General features: G+C 40.5%; 1 protein-coding gene across 15 annotated transcripts in view; it reads right to left on the bottom strand.

The window, feature by feature from the left end:
* The window catches only part of LOC137098137 (disks large homolog 1-like), a 100,607-nt gene that overhangs the window by 27,057 nt on the left and 51,139 nt on the right, over positions 1-22,411 (bottom strand). For 8 of the 15 annotated variants that reach the window (XM_067474019.1, XM_067474016.1, XM_067474011.1 and 5 more), the window contains one exon: positions 17,485-17,649. In XM_067474019.1, coding sequence (XP_067330120.1) covers positions 17,485-17,649 — 165 coding nt within the window. Of the gene's footprint in view, positions 1-12,610; positions 12,622-13,794; positions 13,945-17,484; positions 17,650-22,411 lie in introns of all 15 variants that reach the window. The other 7 variants (XM_067474004.1, XM_067474006.1, XM_067474005.1 and 4 more) reach the window with 2 other exon arrangements.

The following is a 22,411-nucleotide window of genomic DNA, read 5'->3' as shown; positions in this document are numbered from 1 at the left end:
GACAGGAAAAACTCCCTTTAACAGAAGAAACCTCCAGCAGAACCAGGCTCAGGGTGAGCAGCCATCTGCCTTATCGGGTTGGGGTGAGTGGAAAGTGAAGAGAGAAAAGAACAGAGCAACAAAAACAACAACAAAACCTGTCACCGTTCAAATACGTATGAACCTGTGTGCATGTAATTTTTTGCTGGCTCTCTCCATTCTTTGCTTTACTGGACAGATGTATATTTTCATGTAGCCACCAATTATTAAAGTCAACCAACCTAAAACATTTGACAAACATGAATGGAGTGTTAGTAGCTGCTTCAAAAGGGCACAAACAAAGCAACTACTCATAATTTCTAACAAGCACAGACATCACCAAACTCTTTACATGTAAAAGCACAACAACACCTCAGGAACTTCAAAGAGCCTGGCTTCCACACACACAAATAAGGAGCAGCAAGTGAGAGACAGCCTTCAGCACTCTGACCTCTATTATGCAAGAGCAAGACCTCATGAAGCTGCTGGCAGGAAGCATCGCTGTGTGGGAAAGAGTATTAATTGTGGTGCTGCTGCAGCAGACCCTGGAGCCCATGGAAAACCAACAACTGCTAAAATTAGCCGCGCACATCGACCACATTGATCCGGCAGCCCTACATCTGGAGCGCCACTCGGAAAGCCGCTGACAATGGGGCTTAATTGCTGCCAAAGAAAACAAACTGACTCGACAAATGCAGCGGCACACAGAGGTCAGAATTTATGTGTTCATTTAACAAAAGCAATGGTTGTAAGTGAGCACTCCTGTACACACTGGTGGTTCGAGCTGAAAGATTAGAGATGGAAAACAAATGCTATAAGATAATCGGGACTGCCACCTCAGACTGGGCTGCCAAACAATCGGTCAATTATTCAATTAGTCAATCAGCAGCAGCAACAGTTCTTATAAAAGACTGTTAATTAAACAAACATTCTGTTGTTCAGCCAAAACAAGACCCACAGGACGTCCAGAATAAATGATGATGCATTCACAACAGAGACGATCATTCGTTTTTTCTTTCATTGCTTTCAAGACAACCTTGAAAATATGATGTCATCAAGAGCCAATGAGCCAGTCTTTGTCAAGTGTGAACTGAACAACCATTTTACCGTTTTTTTAACAAGTACATCTGGCATTTACTTACTGGCATTAGCCAGGCACATACACAGATTCTAGATTAGCATGACTGATTAAATGATTGGGCTGTGATTAACATATCAATCTATAACGTTAATTGCTAGTTGGAGCCGCAAAATCAATCGAGTAAACAATAAATATTGTATACAGCAACATCACACACACGAGTGCTTTAAAGTGCAGCTGTGTGCAAAGTTGACCAAAAAATGTATGACTGAGGACTGAGTCATTAAATGCATTTATTCATAAAAACGTTGGGAAAGAAGATGCTGATAATGGTTGAGGAAGAATTGAAATGACAGAGCAAACGCAGCAGTTTTCACCTGAGCGGACACAGCAGATGTCATGACAACAGTGTCACACATGGACGGTCGGCATCGATTCTCCACAAACTAACACACTGTAGTAACTCAATCTGACGGCAGGACACACAAAAACACACACTCCTGCCACACCACTGTACACGTGCAGCCACATCTGTAAACCATTCCCCACATTTTTATCATCTAAACTTTCAACACTCAGTTCCTTAACCATTAACACACACACACACCATCACAACATTAACAATAATTAACAAATTCGATTCCAGTGCAGATCCACAGGCAGCACAGCAAAAACCAAAACAGAAGGTTTTTCCATGTGCTTTGTTAAAAAACTACTTTTGTACCTCATTAGGCGTTTTGGCCAAGTGAAGAAAAGACAGAATCAAAAGCTTCCACTTACTGTTGATAATTTCTGCTCACAGTCATGAGCACAACTTTTCTATTTTTAGTCTGTCGAGCCTTCTTTGGACCAATTTGACATTTATCTGAGTAGATTTTTTGCTCTTCCTGAACACCTGAACATTTCTACACAACTTTTAAAAAAATATTAAAACAACACAAAAACCTCATATATTACATAGTGTCCATACATAATTTTGGAAAACAGTAGGTACTGATAAAGTTTAGTAATTACCATCTAGGGCAGACTTATAGAATTTAGCAACATTATTAAAAGCCAAAAAAAAAAAAAAAAAAGAAAACCCGTATCACATGTCGTCAATGTTGAAGTACCTTACTGAAGGCAAAGGGCACCCAGGGTATCTCTGGCCTTTTGGCGGCGTGGCTGCTGTTGACGACTTTTGCTGTACTCTTGGTCGGGCTTTTCTTGACACTGTCCCGTAGGTTGAGGAATCGACTGCGAGCTCGGCAGGATGCCGGCACGGTACAGGCAGTAAATGTCGACAGAGAAGCGTGAACCTGAGGACGATTCGACTGCTGCTGCAGCTGCTGACGGTGGAGCTCGATGGCGTGCTGCCTCTGGAGAGGGTGCAGGTGGGCGATGGATTCCTGCAGGTTGATGCTGACAGGTGGCAGCTTCTTCTCAGCACTATTCATGCTCTTGGATGTGAACTCCTGCCGGAGATAATGTGTGGTCATGTTCCTGGATGAGATTCCCAGTTGGATGAAGAGTTGGCTGAATATTATTTGATGGAGGGTTCCGTTAGACCTGGACAGGCTTGTTCAGCGGCTGGTCAGATTGAAGACAACGGCAACAGATCCAAACTCAATCCCGTTACTTAGGCTCCACCACTGAATTACAATAACATTCCCTCATTTCCCTCTACATTCATCCCCTCCCTCTTCAGTTGCTCTTTCTCTGCGAGACCCCCCCCTCTGTCTTCTCTCATTCTCCTGCCAATTAATCGGCTTCAGTGAGTGAGGCACATGTCAGCAAGGGGGTGTGTGTTCTACTCGCTGCATGAATAATCGATGACGCCCCCGGATTCAGACACAGCGACTTGCATGTCAGCGTCAGCAGCGAGAGGGGGGTGGGGAATAATGCGACGAGGACTCCTGGTTAGCGGTGGCAGGGAGGAAGCTGCGGCTTTCATTTGGATATTCTCTGCAGTGGCTTTAAGCCTGTGCTGAAGATAAAAGCTTGACAGTCCTCGCAGGCTGTTCACGGCAGAAGCACGGCTGCTGATATGCTTTTTTCTGATGTGTTTTTCTGTGCTGCACCCAGATTGTTAGGCTACAAATGCTAAATGTGAAAAATGAGCAGATGTGCCTACAATGTCAAGACAGCGACTGTCCTGAAAAATAGCCATTTGCCAATTAAACTAAACGCTGGCTTTCAAAGGTCAAATGTGGACGGCAAACACGGCAGTGTGGACAGAGCAGTAACTGACAGACCTGATAGATCCACATTTAACCACACATCACACAATGGCTTTAGCAATTATATTTGGTCCAAGGATCACATGAGGACAAGAGCCTTGTCATTAAAGTGAAAAGGGTGAATCCGCTGTGAGCTGAGCTTGTTTCACTTAAACTTCCTTCTTATTAGAGCTAATAAAAAAACAAAAAGATGTGGTTTTAATACCAAATCGTGCTTTTTATTTACAAAATTCTTTACTTCACCTTAACCAAATTTCTAACATACTTAAAGTACTTAAAGTGATGGTCTTAACCCAACAATGTCTTAATCAGTCCAAGAAATATGCCTTAATGTTTTCTAATAATGAAAGGAATTATCTAAAAGAGGAAACATGAGGTACAAACAAAGGTCCCTGCACAAGCAGATTGTAGCTTTGATACATATAGAGCATCTGGCCTGGTCAGTCTGCTTCTGGTAAATGCACATCTGACACTGGCTCTTCATAGATCATGGCACAATTGCATCTTATGTAAAGAAACAAACTGAAACTGTCTGAAAAGGATGCAAAGATTAACAGGTGAGTTTTCAATTACTGGAGGCTTCTAGCACATCACACATATATATATCAGAATCAGCAGATTGTGTGTTTGTAGAAAGCATCTAATGGAAACAAACTGGAAACAAATCTTTGTGTCTATTGTCACATTTTAATGAGATTTTTAATGAGGACTCGGTCAGAATTGTAAAGAGTTCACAAACTTTCTCACATGAATGAATGTGTATTGATTGGATGTTTATTAGATATGTTTTCATAATCTACTGTGTATATAAACACACACACACTTATTATACACAGCTTTGCTAAGACCTGATTGGGTCTCCTGTTATGACACACGGTCCAAGACATAAACTGTAGTACTCCAGACTTTATGATTGGACGAATTTATGCAAAAATAAAAATTAGCGGAGAATAACCCACTGACAAGCATTAGCATGAGAGTCAGGGTCTGGTTTCCAGATCTTTCCCTCTCCAGCATCTACAAATGTACTGTGATACACCAATGCTACATCTGAAAGTGACAGAGCTGCAACATCGCAACATGTTACAGCCTGGTCAGTCTCTTACCAAACATCTACCCTGAATGCCTCATCACAATCCATTTTCATAATGGAGGAGAGAAACTAAATATGTATTGATCTGCATCCACGTCCTGCTGTGAATATCTATAAAACTGCACCGTAATGTGAACAGTAACGCTGAAGCACAAAATGTCAGTTTATTAGACACACCAAGCTAAAAGTAATGAAAAGTAACAAAAAAGTAATTTAAAAATTCAAAGTCCTGCAGAAAATGGTTTGTTATCAAGGTGATATTGTTCACATTTTTTGAGGCACTGAATATGTTGTATGATCATTGTCGAGACTGTATTCTCTGGTCAGAGGTAACGAGTAAGATGTCTGATTAGTCTTATAGTGTTTTCAGCTCCAATCTGACTCCACACACTGAACATGCAGAACCTGCAGTAAATTAGGATTAGTGTCTGAACTCTGCAGTCCCACCTACAGGCCACACACACATCAACACACAGCTGCAGCTCCGTCCATTGTCAAAGTAACACAGAAGCACAAATGCACCAGTTCTACCAATAGGATCAGAAAGTAGACTTTAACATGTCAGTGTCAAATGTGTTACTATAACTGTATTAGTACAAGTCCATATAATAAACACAGAGGAGCTGTGGTGGATTAACAAAAGTGTTTTTCCCTTTTCCTCATTAATGTGCAAATTTATGCTGCAAGGGCTCCAAAGTGGGATCTTCTAATCAGTGGAGGGGAACTGGATTGAGGAGAATAAAGTTGCTATCAGAAGCTTCTCTAAGAAAAAATTACATTAATTACAACTTATCATTTTCTTACTTTTATTATTGTTTTACTACGTCTTAGTTATGTTCTTTATTTCTTTATTGTTTTGAATAAAATACGTGTTACTGTTTTAAAATGTTCTTGTGGATGACATAACATCTATTCTGTCGTCTGTCATCTTTAAAGACAAGTCTTACTTCAAATACAGCAGGTTGGTCCACAGGTTTCATCAGAAATAAAGTTAACTCTGATCTGTGAGCATGACGTCACAAAAATACACCCATTTTTCTTACAAACTCTTTTCTTACGTAAAAACTTTGTGTGACTGGTTGGTTTGCTCTTCAACTTTTTTGATCATCTGACTGCTCATGTTTTATTGTCAGTACGTTCACAGATATCCAATTTAATCTTTGAGTATTTCTGAGAAAAATATAGATAGAAGTGTAATAGGTGACAAATGACATTATCTCAGCAAACCACCATAAACATACAGCCACGTTCTCCTGGAGTAAACAACAACACAATCTGGAACACAAGCAGTGAAATTCTAAGCAAACCAACCTGAAAACCTGTACAAACAACTACATTTACTTCATTAACAGACAGACAAAACCTGTTGTTACTTTCTTATAACACTGGCAGAAAATTAAAATACTTCATCAGATGGAAAGATAATGTTTTTCTTCCTTGACCCCCATCAAAAGACTAACTTTATCACAAAGACCACATTTGGTGCAGTAACGTGGAAAGTCTCACCTCAGGTCACACTATATGCTGCACACACTACGCTTTCTGTGAAGACTTGGTGCACGAAGGGCCATTCAGACATCAGTCAGCTATTTATGGAGCACGCAACAAGTGAGCCACCTTCAGAAAGGAATGGAGCACGATGTTGTAATACAAAGTTTACACCACGGTGTAGACTTTGAAGTTCACCTGAGACTTCAGCAGTCACACTGGGCCACATCAGTGGTAAATCTATTAAAATTACATCAATTTCAAGACAAAATGAACCGTTTTGGTTCTCCAGAGCTGTGCAGAGGGAGATGAGCTTGATACATGATATGAAACATGTAGAACTAAAGTTGTGTTGGACTTAACACATGCCTGAAAAACAGGCAGAATAACTCAATTTAAATAAATTCAATTAAGACAATTTATTACCTGCGGTTCACTCGCTCTTGCTTAACACCATCTGGACCCAGCTGACATAGACTAACAACTGTTCTTAAAAAGCTGAGAGAAAGACAGAAGATCACATATTTCTCTCCACTTACTCCCTCGTCAGCTGCTGTTAGAGATGTTACAGCTCGGGACTTTTACACGCAGTATCATCCTCTGAGAAATCGCCTCCACATACATGTAACAGTCTGTAAACTGTGCAATACGTCTGTTTTGATGCCCCATTAGCCACAACCTCCTGTTTCAGGAGCTCTCAGAGCGAATCTCACCCTTAGTTTCTTTCAAAACTAAGAAGAAATTTAGAAATGTTAGACCGAATCACACGTGCACAAAAATAGTCCAAACAAAGACTGGGAGCAAGTTTCATCAAACCTCAAACTGAAAGGTTTATGTCAACCAATCCTTTAGGTGCATTAATTCATTCCACAGAATGAAGGTGCAGTGTGCAGTGTGCTCACATTCTAGCTGTAAACATTGGGGCAGCAAAAAAACGTCTCTGATAAATTGTTGATTTTGTCTGTACACGTAGATCTTTAGCTCACTGACTGTGAGCTGTTTCACTGGTCATTACCTGCAGGGGGAGGGGCAGCAGCACAAATTACACCTGACAGGACAACAAACAGATTACAGTCATGGATCTGAGCTTAAAATCCTGTCAGGCCTGCACGGCTCAGATCACGTCCAAACCACCTGAGAACAGCGCTTCAGTATGAAAGAATGCATCCACCAACCCTGACACTGACCATAAAAGGAGGAAGGTTTAGTATTAATCCTTGTCATAATCCCATTAAACCCTCTGTGTCCCAGGTGACACTACAATTGTGACGGTCCAGTGTTCTAGAAGCAAAATTATTTTTCTAACATAAATTTGGCTGAATGACTGTCAGAGCACTTCAACTTTTGGATGGACGTCAAACTCTCGTGGCTGAATCCTCAGGAGAGAAGATGAGCTTGCCTTTGACTTTTTAGTCAGAGACTAGGACTCACAACAAAAAGTCCATTGACAGGGTTTTAATTTAGTTTTTAAAAGCTTAAGATTAGACTTTGTAGAAACGTGATAAAACATAAAGCAGTTTACACCAACTTGCTCTCTGATCCTAAATTCACAATGAAGTCATGGTGCTGTGATGATGGTGGCTCCTGGGCATTTAGAGCCATTCTTCATCCCAAACTGTCATCTCTTGTCTATGATAGATATTAAAGTTTATAAAAGGTAATAACTGCTGAAATTCCAGCAGTTTACAGTCTGTGGAAAACCAATAACAGCCTTTTGTTCTAAAAAGACGTCTCATTAACTGAACAAAATAAATGTATTTTCGTACAAATAAATTCACCATCGTCCTGTAAGTGGATGTTAGATAACATCTTCTTATTTCAACATTCAGCAGCACCAGAACTATCTCAAGTGCTGTTTCTGTCCATCAGATTTAAGTCAAATATTCCCGTTTTTGCTCTGTTTTTGGTCTCCACCACCTCATAATTGGACGAAATGGTCTTTAGCTGTAAAATGATGCACAGAATGTCCATCAGCTCTTCTGTAATTGGGCCTTTTTGCCGTCAGTGGCTTTTTACAGCAGGTTCCTGCTCTGGCTGATAACGACAATATAAGAGCAGTATAAGAGAATCAAAACAGTAAAGCGGTCGGGACACTAAACAATAAATGAAGCTCCCCATTCATTTCTTTAGTGCTGAGTGAACCTGCAGATTTAGTTAATAATTCTCTGCATTTTCATCACATACGTAGGGTTTTTGTTTTATTATCAGTATTATCAGACTTTTTGAGACAGTTTTATAAATTGGATAAATTTGAATTGGGGATTTATTATAAGGGAAAATTTTCACGGTTTTAGTTTAATCTCAGTTTACATCTGCATTTTGAGATGTGTGCGTGTCCAAGTGCATACATGTGAACGTGTGTGTCTGAAGCAGTAAACACGCAGGTGGTGGGGTAGTGCTGCGTGTCAGGAGCCTGGAGGTTGCCAGGCAACGCCGGGGAAGGCATGTGCTACTGCAGGGGTTCCTCACATCTGCCCAGAACATGATGCTGCATGTTGCAGGTAACACTCGACATCGACACGCTGCCTCATTCACACAGCGATTTAATTTATAAAAAGCTGCATAACTGTGACAGAATCTCAAAAATGAACCTGACATCTATAAAAACTATTCTAAAAACAGTACAAGATGAGGGAGATTCCAGCTAGCTCATTGTGCCTATCATCTGATACAGCCCACAGTTGCTGAAAGCTCTGGAACGTTCAGCAGCTCTTTGTGTGTGTGTGTGTGGATTCCACAACATTTAACACACATGTCACATTCAGATGCTGAGTGGTGACACATTTTCCTCCAACGTAATAACCTTCTCACAGCTGCTGCAGCCTTATCAACATATCACCTCAGATCCCCAACACCACACGCGCGCACACACACACTGTCCTCATGCTTTTCAAATATTAATCTGATGATGATGATGATAGCACTGTCACTTTCACCTAAGATGTGGGTCAGGATGTTTCTAGATGTGTTGTAAAGAACTTAACCAGATGTGAAGGTTTCTACATGAATCCTCATCCAGCACATGACGCAGCAGCATCTCTTCTGTTGCAACTTTTCCACATCTGCCTCATTCAGCAGCATCAAATCCAGACTGATCAATATATTTACAACACACACACACACACACACACACACACAGCAGTCAGGAACAGCGCATGTATGGTACAAAAAAAGACTCAAGCTACATGGTACTACACGATGTCACCCCCACCCCACCACCTAAATGAGGATTTGTTTCCTTATAGGTGGAAGGGAAGATACAGGGGGGGACCTACCAGTAGACGCCGGTGAAGCCGCTTGGTTCTCCTTAGGGTGCCCATGATGCGGCGACCCATCTTTTTGGCGTACCACACTGAGTTGAGCATGCTGCTTGTTGCTGGCGAAGGTGGAGGCGGCGTGCTGCCTCCTCTGCGCCTCCACTCACTCCTTCTGCAGGCTGCGGGGTGGCAGAGGTTGTGCTGGCTGGAGAGCAGACAATGGGAGGGGGCCTTCACTCCACCTTGTGTCCCCCCATTACTACTTCTCTCCCCGTTCTTCTTTTGCTCAAAGACACAAACAGCAAAGCTGCAGCAGAGCCGACGAAGGAGGTGATAGAGGTGACCAATTGCTGCTTCCAGGAGAAGAGCTGACACACACCGAGGTCGTCCTCCTGTCAGTTATTAGCCGGTAAACAGTAGTCAGACGCTGAATCTGACGGGAAAAAGAGAAGGAGGATCGTGGGGGGGCGGGGGCAGATTAACCTGCCGGGGTGAGAGAGCATTGCTTAGCAGGCAGAGACCAGCCGAACGAGCAGCCTCTGTCTGTCTGATGCAGACAGCAACAACAGACTGCAGGGCTGATGAGAGGACGGAGAGACGTGTGTGTGTGTGTGTGTGTGTGTGTGTGTGTGTGTGTGTGTGTGTGTGTGTGTGTGTGTGTGTGTGTGTGTGTGTGTGTGTTTAAAGAGAACGCAGGCAGTGAGGAAGTTAGTCTTCTGATTTCTTCCCTCTGCAGTCTGGAAAGCTCACACAGCCCCCACCTCCTCCTCCCTACTGGTTCTCAATCCAGGGTGGGTTTGGTCCAGCCGACCTCTGTCCTACTTCTGTCCTTAGACTTTGAGTCCTTTTCCAAATACGAGTCAGCAGAAGAAACGCAGAGGGGGGATCAGCGTTAGTAACAGATCTCTCTTCATTCTTTTAAAAGCTAACTAATTTATGAATTTCAGGGTTATTTTTAAAGTAGGGTTGATATTTCATTAATTATTCCACTGCTGTATGATCATTGTTGAAGATGCTGCTGTTGAACTGCACTGGGTTTTGCAGACATTCTATAATTAGCACAGCTTCATTGATACAGTTGAAGTAAAATGATTAAAAACTCCTCTCAGTAAACGACAACGCAACATCATCAATCTCTACAGCCTCCAACATGGACTGGGCAAGTTTTAGCGATTCAGATTTGGAGTTTCAAACAACTTTTTTAATGGTATCAATTAATTCTAGGTTCTGATCTCTTGACAGAGCACTTTGCTTTGCTTTTTGCTGCCTTGTAAGTCACTCGGGATAAAAGCATCTGTCAAATGACTAAACACCAATGTAAATTTTGTTTACTCATATTGGTCTCATTTGCGAATATTAAATATATTTACATGATGGAAAAGAGAGAAAGGGGGAAAAAAAACCATGTCGGTCAACCACTACAATAAATTAAATATGCACATGATATCCAAAAACATAGTTAAACATAATTTGAGTAGATTAACTGACCATAATGTGCAGCAGACAGGTTTCAGTTTGAACTCAAACTTGTACCGGACATGTTACGGTCTAAGGTATCACAGGTAAAAACAGAGAAGCTAAAATAGGCTGCGACTCTAAACTGGTGTGAATATGACCATGTGTGGTTGTTTATCTCTGTCTCAAAGTGTCAGCATTGAGAGTGGAGACCTGTCCAGGGGGGACACTGACTCTTGGCTAGTGACAGCTGGGATAGACTCCAGCTCCGCAGTGGATGTTACCACTAGGTGTCATACTCTGAACAAAGTGCTGATGACATTTAATATGCAACTTTATCAGTGCGTCAGAAAATTGTGAACAAGCTGTTTTTAAATTGTCCCTGATATCCCTGTCTGGAAGACACATTCCATTATTTCCCTAAAATTACAAGAGAGGCTGAAGCCCTGTTTGCTATAAATAGAGCTGGCCTGTCCTCCCAGCATCCTTTGTGGCAGTTAAGAATGAATTGTAGCAGAGATGAGATGATGAAGAAGCAGCATTAGTGACAAGTCATTTCATGGCCTCAGATTCCTTTGTCTTTGTGCTGAATATACAGCAGAACTGCTGTAAATCTGTGGGGGCGAATAGGAGGCCTGCATTTTACTATGGACACCCCTGCTTCCACTCTAACTCCATGCACAGCCCCCACCTTGTGACAGAAAGCCTCACTAAATCTGTCCTTGTCCTTCTATGCAGGTTCAACCCTCCCACTCCTCCATTTTCCTGCCGTCAGGATTTTCTTTGTCGCCATTCATCTCCTGTGTTGCCATGGTGCTGCCGTGAAGGGAGAGCGAGAGGCAGAGGAAGGAAGATGAAAAAATGAAAGGAATAACAAAAAGGAGTGTACAGTGTGTCCTCCTAGGCTTCACTGTCTTTGTGGGATGTAAAGATCCATTCATCGCGTTATCGCGGCAGAGGTGTTGGAGATAGCTGCCTGCTGACGTCAGGCCGGGGACGGGCGGCCGCCTCAGATCAAACGTGAAGAAGACAATGAAGAGAAGGATTTAAAGATTTCTCCACTGAAGAATGTCAATGTGAGCAGCAGTTTCTGGTGAAGGAGTGGAGGTACTGCCCAGTAGCAAAACAGTTGTCCAGATGCTCTGACAAATCACAGGCACTGTACAACTCCTGCAGTTTCACAGCATGTGAAAAGTGAAAATAAGGTCACAAACTCGCTCCAAGCCTGTGTTCAGTCTGCTAGTTTGGGGGGTGGGGGTGGGGGGTCGTCAGTTCACCTCAATCCGGTATAGATTTTGATGTATTTGTTTATTTTTTATCCAGGCCATAGGTGGCAGAAGTGAGCATGTCTCCACCAAAACGAGGAGATTATGACGCTGCATTCAAAACATTGGACAGGCTACACAAAGGTGACATTTCTTGTTTTACTATGAGTCCACTTCCACTTTTACAAGTGAAGTGACAGCCCTGAATGGAGCAGAAAACAAACAAACCATCTCTCAGTGTGATGCTGCACTGCTTTAAATGTCAACTATGACGTGTAAGCAGACTTCCAGGTAACTTTCTTCATGCGTTACATGCATTACACGGTTTGTTCTCTTTTCTTATCTGAAGCCACAGTTTAATCAGCTTATTGTGATCACAAAGTGTTGTAGCTCAATAGACTATTACAAATCAATCTGAGTTGTCAATATTTGTCAAGATGTTTCAGTCTGGGCTAAAGTGAAGAACTCCCCAACCACCCATCTCTAAGTAAATGGTCTAAATGTTCTGCACTTATATAGCGCTTTTCTACCTATTGGCACTCAAAGCGCTTTACACTGCTAAGCTGAAAACTAAGTTTCTAAGTTTCCCTCCAGGCTTTAATATGATCATCAACTTCACATTCCTTAACAGATCAACAGACTTGTGTCAATTTAAAAAAAACAATGACAAAAAATATTTGTTGAGGACCAATTTTTCATGACAAAATTGAAGGAATGAAAACTAAATAGTAAACGTGAATAAGGACTGAACAGAAATGGAGCAACTGTCTCCATACAAAGTCACTGACCTGCAGCATCGGTGGAATCACAACCTGTAGCTCCTCATCAGTATGAATGTTTTAACCGCTGCTTGGCCAGAGGCCTCATCCTAAAGAAGAAGCTTCTTACACTTTCTCGCTCAGCTCATGTTCCCAGGTTTATGAACTAAATTCATTCGCTGAGATTCAGTCAAGATGATGCAAAAACAGCTGAGACTATTATGTAATTGGAGCAGCATGCTGACATGAAAAGCTACAATAATTTAAGGTTCAACTAGCATGGAATTAAAAAAAAGATGTTTTGTTGTATTATTGCTGTCAACTGATATAACTGTCTCTCAAGTTAAAACAGTATTTTAGTCAAATTATAAGTCTAAATATGTGTATGTATACTGAACATAAAATTGGAAATAAAAATATCTGGTGTCACATATAACCATTTTCTTCAGATTTTGTATGAAAACATCTTCTCCAGACCAGCACACACAAACAATTCCCACCAGAAATTTCCAAACTGTCCAGTCCATTGAACTCAGACTTTGAAGTTATCAATTCTTTTTTCAATGCCAGCATATTTCAGTTGTACACTGCAATAATTAATGTGTAATGACACGAGTGTTCAGATCAGACATAAGTAGACAATGTGTTGACATTGAAAACTTGTATATGCCTTCTGTTTTTCACCACACAGAACACTGAGGCATCAACAAGAGAGTATTTTAAATTCCCATCCTCACAGTCGCATCCTTCAGTCCAAACGACTAATCACTACAAATACAGTTTATTCCAGCATCAGCATCACTGGCCATGGTTGCTTGTGAGATTTTAAATTTCCTTGTGTGTTTTGGTGTAGTCTTCTTACCTACCAAAACTTTTTAAGAAATTTGCTGTTTTTATATCTTACCTAAAACATTAAATCTGAAGGTAAACACCAATTTATCTGCTAGTACTTAGAGGGAAAGTTTAGTCATTTAACCCCATTAGTCATTTAAATCCCAACGTAAATGTGGCGGATTTAAAAAAATTTGAACCCAGTTTGTAAAGTAGAGTTCTTTGTGTTTGATAAGATGAACTTTGAAAACATGATGGAAATTTAAAGCATATAACATTTATTTTCAGCAGTACTGCAGTGCCAATAGCTCAAGAACCCGAGGGTTTACCTGGACTGGGGGGTAGGGGTTGGAGGAGCAGGAGGGGACGGGGCTGTCCTCTCCTTGGGGGTAGAGTGAGGACGGTGTGGGGGAGGGGAGCTCCGGATGATGCTGTCCTAACACTGAAGAACCATCAAAGATGCTCTCCAGAGATGCTACCTACAGGAAGGGGGGTGGAAGAAAAGACGGAGTCTCGAAGGGGTCAAAATACATCAGGGAGAGAGGCAATCCTTACAGAGGTCAGACAGAGAGACGGTGAAAGAGGGACAGACAAAGATGGAGGGGTAGGAAGAAGTTCGCTCCAAATGATAGGTTTTTCATTTTTACCTTTACGTTGTTGTCAATAGTCAAGTAAGAAATGAAATGGTTGGGCCTGTTGTTTAGCCTTCAATAATAACTGATTATTAAACTTTTTATTTTGACCATCAATGCATCTGAGGGCTGAACAAAGTGAAGAACATATTTTATTGGTATTTTTAAATTTGGTGATTGATCTTGTTTACAATAAATTCCAGGCCTGGTCCATTCAATCTACATGACCAAATACTGTCAAGTATTTTAGAGTTAAATTGGATATGTAGAGATAAAATGCGATGCTAAAACAATTGCTGCATCTTTATATTCTGTTATATTGTAGAGAGAAATGACTCTTTCAGTCCTAATCTGCACCTTTTTAGAATGGGGATCTTTGGACTTATTGAAGCACAGAGAGAAAGAAAATGAAGAGAAAAAGTCAACAGTATATAATAAAGACAGAACAAGAAGAGAGAAGGTGGTGGACATGGAGGACAGAAGTTTGGCCAAAGTGACAGAGCTGGATCTTAATGGGATATAACACAAACAGACAAGCTGATGGTGAACTGCCAGAGCTACCAGGGTCCTGGAGAGCTACTGATCCTGATCCCCAGGGACCCACTAAAACTTCTCCACCACCACATGGTTACTGATAAACAGTCAGAGTAATAATTAAACTGTTAAATCTGTGAAGTATTACACATTTACAAACACAAGATATTTGAGGACTTTTTACTTTACTGTACTCTGCTGCACCTTTACCAGCTTCAGTTATATTACAGATTAGGATTTAATATAAAAATCTAACAAACACTAAATGCTGATGTATTATTATTATTGGGCCAATACATAAATTGGTTAAACTCAACTCCAGCTTTACCAGCTGCTACATTATTTGTTTATATATTCATGCATGAAAAATTTAATTCTAATATAACTGATCATTCTGCAGTTTTTATAAATAACATAAACTCACTAAACCTTTACACAAGACAAACACATTTTAAAGAAAAGCCATAGAAAAATAACCTCATTGCACAAAGTTTATCTTCTTACCAACCCTGACAATCTCCCTATTGTCCGTATTATCTGACAACCATTGAAATAAACCATTTCAGATATTTACTGAGAAACCTCCTCTAGATGTAAATCTGTTAACACACCACACGATGGCAGAGACGCTCCACTGTTCAACAGAGCACAATCTGAACACATCACATTACTCTGTTACTCTGATCTTGTGTTACCACGACCACAGCAGCAGTGTGTTTTACGTATGCTCAGCTTAATGCATACACAGACTGTACGTGATCATTCCACTGATCTAGGTACAGTCCCTGTTGAACAGACAGTCCTAAATGAAAGAGAACGAGTTCACATTGATGTGACACACAAGCAGTTAAATAAGACACAAACAGCAGCTGACAGAAGCAGCATGAAGAACAGCATGAACAGGATGCAGAATCATGTGACTGCTCCTAAATTGTCCAAGGTTCAGCCTTTAGTTCTGTTTGGGTTTTAATGAATAAATGAGTAAATACACAGAGGATCTGAACCCACCAGGCAGCTCAGACACATCAAACTAGCTATTTTCACAGGTGTTAAAATAAAGTATAAAAAAAACAACAACAATATTTTCCAGAATTTGATTTTTGCTGACAGGATTTATGAATAATAGGAGCAAATGTGGCAGCAAATCCTGACAATCTGTTACTATATGAGCAAGATGAGTTTCAGTAGCATTTCTGTGTTTTACAGATTTATCGGATTTATTTACATTTCTTTAGGTGCAACTCACAGTGCAAAGACATATTTTATATTAGCCATGATTTTGTTCTTCTAATTTTTTGGTTTAAAGTTGTAGAACATGGCCTGTAGTTTCTTCTTTTTCTTAAAGGAAATTTAGAGATGACAGGAACTTAGAAATAGAGACATTCAATAAATGCCACTAAACACATTTGAACCACAGACGTGCTGAATATTGGTTGGTATCTTTACTAACACAAGTCTCACTACTTCACTTTATATTTCAATCGGAAGCGACCGTGGAAAAGTGAAGGACAGGGAAGGATGACAGATGGGAACGCATCAAACAAAGCGAGCATTGCACTTCATAGTTGGGGTCTTAAACCCAGTTGGAGATATATTGGTCAGATTGGATGTTTCTGTGTTGACAGTACATGTATCCGGTGCCACAGTAGCACTTTTTAAATGCAATGTGAGCTGCATGTGTAGAAGAACAACAATAAAAAGCAAGTTTCAATAAATGTGAAACCTCCTCGTCTTATAGCAGTCACAGAGCCACAGATCAGATGTGAAGTAGGTCCAGTGGTCCAGATCCGATATGAAGAAATCTGATTTGTTTGTTTTTTCACACTTAAGACGTTTTCAGAAGTGACAGTGACCAAAATTACTCATTTATTTTGTTACATAAAATGTGAATCGATAAAAGAAAAGCACCACATTTAGCTTGTGCTGGATGGAATCAGCTGTCACACCTGGTGTTTACCTGCAGTGACTGTAACGATGGAAGGACAAATAGAAACCTGACTGGTTGTGTGTTAATGGGTATAAACAGCAACAGTTACAGGTGATGTATGAGCTTCAGAGCAGCTTTAATGTGTTAATGAAACACATGTAGGCAACACAGACAAGCAACAACCCTCGTCCTCCATCTGTGCATGTGTTCTAATTCAACATTAAGTTAACATTGTCAGGCATAGCTTTTATAACGTCCTTCAGATTTAAATAACTCTAGAAGAAATCATTTGTGAAGTTATTGTAAAGAGAAATCTGTTGAATTTCGTCAGTGAATTTTACTTGATTGTGGATGTGTGATGATGGTTGGACAAAAACATTTTCCATGGTAAATACAATGTACAACAACAGACACATAAAGAGATGAAGACACACAAATATGTTTGACTTTACTTGTTTCTCAGAAAAGTTTAAAAAAAAAATTCTATACAATTTTGTGCAACAGATCCATCAACATGCTCCTGCTTCACTGAAAGTAATTTTCTTTCTTTTATTTGTCTTAGTTTTGTAACTGTGTGGAATAACAGATTTGCGCAGTGAAACTTTGATTTGTGCAAACATTTTTTCCTGAAAAAAGAAATCAATAATAAGTTCAGCAAAAAAGTAAAAATAAAAACTCTAGAATGGACAACATCAGAAATTCAAATTCAATCGAGTCAGGAACTTTATTTTCTTCACAGTCATATTTCTGTTTTTTCAGTGCAGCTTTCAGAAGGAAGATGTTGACTGATGTGTTTGTGTTTGGTTGGACATTTTGTGTCTCAGGCCAGTAAAGTCTTTCTTTAGAGACAGAGAAAAATGGACAAAAAGAGAGAAAGAGGAACAAGGAGAAAGATTTAAAAATAAAATCAAAGCGGACTCTCCTACCTTCATTGGTGAGATGTGAGCATGTGTGACGTATCCATGCACATTCTCCACCTGGGAAAGGTTTTTCTCTGCTACCTGGACCAGCTCTGGCCCCCCTGCCTCCTCCGTCAGCTGGGGGGAGCTCTGGTCCTGGGGGGACGAGTCCTCATCGTGGTGCCTGTACTTCTGAAACAGTAAACACAAGAACCTGGTTAACAGTGATAAGGTCCTTGAGCACTGAATGCTCTGCTTCACTTAGTCTACAAGTTCATTTAATGTATTTCAAATTTTGTTGTGTGACGATAGCGTGTTGTAGCACGGAGGATGATGCTGGAGCAAGCAGTTTCCTTGTAAACAAAGTGCAACGTTCCAACTTTGCACGATTACTGATAAAAATCACCTGCCAAAATAAACCTGTGATCCTGTACAAGCTGTCACTATGTCCCCACAAACTGACTGCTCTGTTTTTCCAGCTGCAGCCTTCACATCTGGATGAGTCAGCGCTTTAAGTCTTACTCATCTGTTTTCTGGCTTTAGGAGCAGAGAAGTTTATGCTGACAGGTGAATGGTTCGACTTGCCTGATCCAGTGCAGTTACATAACCAGACTTAAACTGGGTGATGGACACCTTCAAGTCTGCTGCACAGAAATGCTTCACTGGGCAAACGAACAAAGGCTCTTTAAAGTGAAAATGTGGTCTGCATTTAGTGTAAGGTTCCCTACAAACATCACAGGACATAAAGAAGGGAAAAACATGGCCCAGCCCTGCACTCATGGCTCTAAATGTCAACTAAAGTTGACCCGGGACCAGCCAAAGTGCTGTGGCAGTTCAATATTCAGTATTCTGTCTATGACATCACTGGTGACACACCTCTGAGGTAGGAGCAACCCAAAATCAGGACTTTATGAAAAGGTCAATAAGAATTGTCGTGTGTCTAACAGCAGGTATCACAGGAGGTCTTGAGGGAATCATGAAACTGCATGAATAAAGTCCAGTTTAGGTAGACAGCTCCCACAGACAATATGTTTGACATGTTTATTTCAGGGAATAGATGCATTAGTGCCATTGTGTCTTTAGCTTTATCATTTTCAGAAGAAAAAACAAACGGATGTACTGATGAACGTCAGAACTGTGAACACTATGTTTGAGCACATACAGGAGCTAACTTGGTGTGTGAATTTATCACCACCAGCTGTCTCTCTAGGATTCTATCAAAGGTGATGTGATTAGAAAAATAAAGGCTGTGTGATGCTAAACCTCTTAACACCAATGTCACAGGTAGAGAAAATGTCCACTGATTTGCCTGTTTGCTATAAGCACCTTTGAAACTAAAACCCTGTCTATGCAGAAAATGCCTAACCTGCAGTTCCTTTTGCACTGAGCCGAATTACTGGTGCAGCACCACATCATCAGTAGAGTAAACGTAACCCACACACTTTGCTGTGAACACTTGGGTGTCACAAGCCAGTTTTCCCCTGTGGTAGCTTACATTGTCTGCATTCAGACATTTATGTGTGAGGTGAAGATGAAGTGTGAAATGAAAAGAAAATTATTTATTATGAAGAAGTGCTGCTGTTTAGTTGCTCCACCCTACAGATTCAAATCACTGATTTGTATCTTAAAAGACAATATTTCAGCCTAATTTTAGTAATTTGTAAATATTTAGGACTTTGCATTGATCTTGCTTTGCTTTCAGCTGGAGGTGTCACCATGACAAACCGGTGAGATTAGTGAAACCCTGTAAAAACCTCCCCAAAAGAAAGTTTCAGCAGCAACATCAAAGAGCTGTTAATCTCTGCCTGAGCAGGATTATGCTGCGTGTGATTGGCTGCCGGGAGGAAGCTGAGCTGTTACACTTCTGTGATGGGCAGGTTTGCTCAGAAGAGAGCTGTCGCGTAGCAACCAGCAGCTGAACCATTACCAGACGCACAGCAATAACACATCCACATGTTATGCAGCTGCCGCCTACGTCTGAACTATGTTGAACAACCAAAGACGTTTCTGGAAGCCAGAGAGCCTCCCACCTACCTACAGCACAGAAATACACTCCGATTACTCAATGTTGCCGTCAGACATGAAGTGCATGAGGGAACACACACAGCAGTCTCTGTGAGCAGGAGTATCTTTAGAAAACATTGGAGGGCAACAACTGGGTAGTTTGCAGCGCAGACCGGCCACAAACAGTTGAGTTCACATCGACATTTTACTCTCATCCTACAGGACTGTAGTTTCCCATTTTAGATAAATAATGCAAACAAGCTCATTGGTAGTTCTTTCATTAATAAATCTGTATTCCATTTGTCCACCCTCACTGAACCTAAAATCTTAAATATCTAACTTACAGGTCCATCCAAGCTGGTTCAACCATTTATTTTTGTCCACACATCAAAATGCATCCTGCAACTGAAAGTCTCAGGAAATATGGAAAATCTCACTTTTCTTTAGCTTAAAAGCTGTTTGCTCCAAACTTGGCATCTTCCACGTTTTGAACTTTTTAACCGTCAGCATCACATATTTCATATGTGCAGTCTTCCAATGTGCAAAACTTATTCTGGAGTCTTTTCGACAATTATGATGTTGCTCAGTCTATTATTGAAAAGGATCAGTAGCAGTCCAGGATCTTGTACAAGAACACTTCGATTTATGGGCATCAAATAAGGACACTAGCCTACATTTAAAACTGTCACTTGTATTTTCAGAATCGTAAAGGGCTTTAAGGGTTTTGACAACAGATTTGGGTTTTTCACTGGCTTGCTATGCGATTCCACATTCACAATGCTCCTATTTTGAACGGCTTTTACACATGATGTACCTGCCTTTACTTTTGTTGGGTGCAGCAGGTTTTAAATAAACACCAAAGTCCCTGTTTTCACTCCAGGTCTCGAACATCAATTTATTCTCATATTCCGACAACGATGTAAAATCTGTGAACGTTTTCTGTAGTTTTATTCAATTGTCATAAATACAAACTGATGAGAAACCAGATGAAACAGTATATCCAAGGAAGTACAACTTGTACAAATACTTTAAACAAAACACACACAAATAATTAGGTTAATGAAAACCAAATCGTTCTACACAGCCTAAAACTATTCTCCAGTTTTAAAGACTAATCAAAACCGTATTTAATGTATTTTAGCAAAATGTAAAGGTTCAACATCGATTCAAATGGGCTCAAGACTTTTTTTAAAGACACGTGAAACTTTTAGGGAGTTGGTGGCTCAAAACCAAGTTGGCTGAGCTGATCTACTTGACGTCTAAATGATTTAGTTGCCTCTGCCTTGTAAATCTGAAGTTTATTTTTTGCGCCGGCTTTAGTGGTACGACATCCCTTCCGTGCAATTTGACAAAGCTGTGTGCACTGAGCCAACAAACTGCGTGAAGGGCAACATCTCCATTCATCACGCACAGAGACGCTGAGAGCTGCCAGCCGACTGATTGAACATTTGGTTAATTCAACAGCCGCTGCCAGAGAGGAGGATGCAGATTACGCCTACAGATTCAGAGGTGTGAATGTGACCAAACACTGCAGAGGTGGAGGCAAAAGAACAAGTCTGAACATTCTCACTTTGCTGTGAATGTATCAGTTCTGATGTAAGCAGCAGCAAAGAGACCTGAACAGAGACTGTAGTTCAGACGAGCACTGTTTCACATATGAACTCTGGACACTGTCTGGAGAGGCATTGTGTGTAACACAGCAGGAGATCACCTGTGATCACATAAAAACTGTCCAGTAAAACCTTCTGGCCCCTTTCAAACCGTGACAAAAGAAGTAGGACTTTGGCATCCATCACATGTGTAGTGGCGACTGTGATGAAAGTCCTTAAAGAAGCTAGTGGCACATTTTTTTGTTGATTTGAAAAATGTAACTTTGCTAAAAGAAATCAGTGGTGACGTCTCAACTGGATTCTCGCTTCACCCCCACTTCACCCATGATATTTACTCAAAAGTAGCTTTCACTTCTGTAAGGGAAAGAATGGATTCACCACCACCGCCTTCTTTCAGCATTTGGTACAAAAAGGGTGTGAATTGTACAAGATGGAAAAACTAGCACACACAAAGTGGTTAGGTTTTCAGCGTTATGGTCACTTTATATATACTTAAATTAATTTGGTTGTTCAGCATTGCACCTTCAAAAGACTAATGACAGACTGATGTCCAACAGAATTCTTTATTCTATTAACATACAATCCTAGCTCTACTTATTTAAAGTCTTAAAAACTTGAATAATCCCCCGTGTGCCATCACAACACCCCATTAGTGTGATGCAAGTCTTGCATGGTTTGGCAGTTTAAGCAGCAACAACTGAGGGTGAGAGTGTGACAAAGCAGCTTGTTAAGAAGTGTCAAAGAAAAATCACACATTTCTGCGACACCATTTACCAGCTCCACAAACTGTTTCTGATTTAATAAAATAAAAGAACCAAGGGTTGAGTTTGTATTCAAAAAAAACACAATGGTCTCAAAAAACATGGTCTCTGCAAAGAGGAGGTAGTGAACTGTCTCTGGGAGAACAGTGTGTACACAGAATCTGTGACAGAGTACCATCACACAGTAACTACAGGAACTGCTTCTCCAGAAAACAGCCAGTTTACAGCCACAGAAAGAACAATTTATGATTAATTTTATGTTTAACTTGCACCAATATATAAGTAAGTCCTGGATATTTTTGTCTTACCCTTAAGAATATGCAGATATGTGGAACTTTGCTTGTTACTTGACAAATAAGGAACCATGACAGAAACTGATTTACAATGACTTCATTATGTAATGTGGCACATCGTGTTATGAAGTGGTTTTGTGGTGAGAAGGAGCATCTCCCTTCATAAAAGTGATGGCATCATGAAGAAAGAGAATTACATTATTTTCCAAAACCTTGTCTGATAACAGCAGTTGAGTAGCTTGGACATAAATGGATATTTCAGCAGAACAATAATTCAAACCATTAT

Source organism: Channa argus, chromosome 14 (assembly GCF_033026475.1).
Source record: "Channa argus isolate prfri chromosome 14, Channa argus male v1.0, whole genome shotgun sequence".
Lineage (NCBI taxonomy): Eukaryota > Metazoa > Chordata > Actinopteri > Anabantiformes > Channidae > Channa > Channa argus.
The sequence above is the reverse complement of the archived record's forward strand: the minus strand, read 5'-3'. Positions and strand labels throughout refer to the sequence as shown.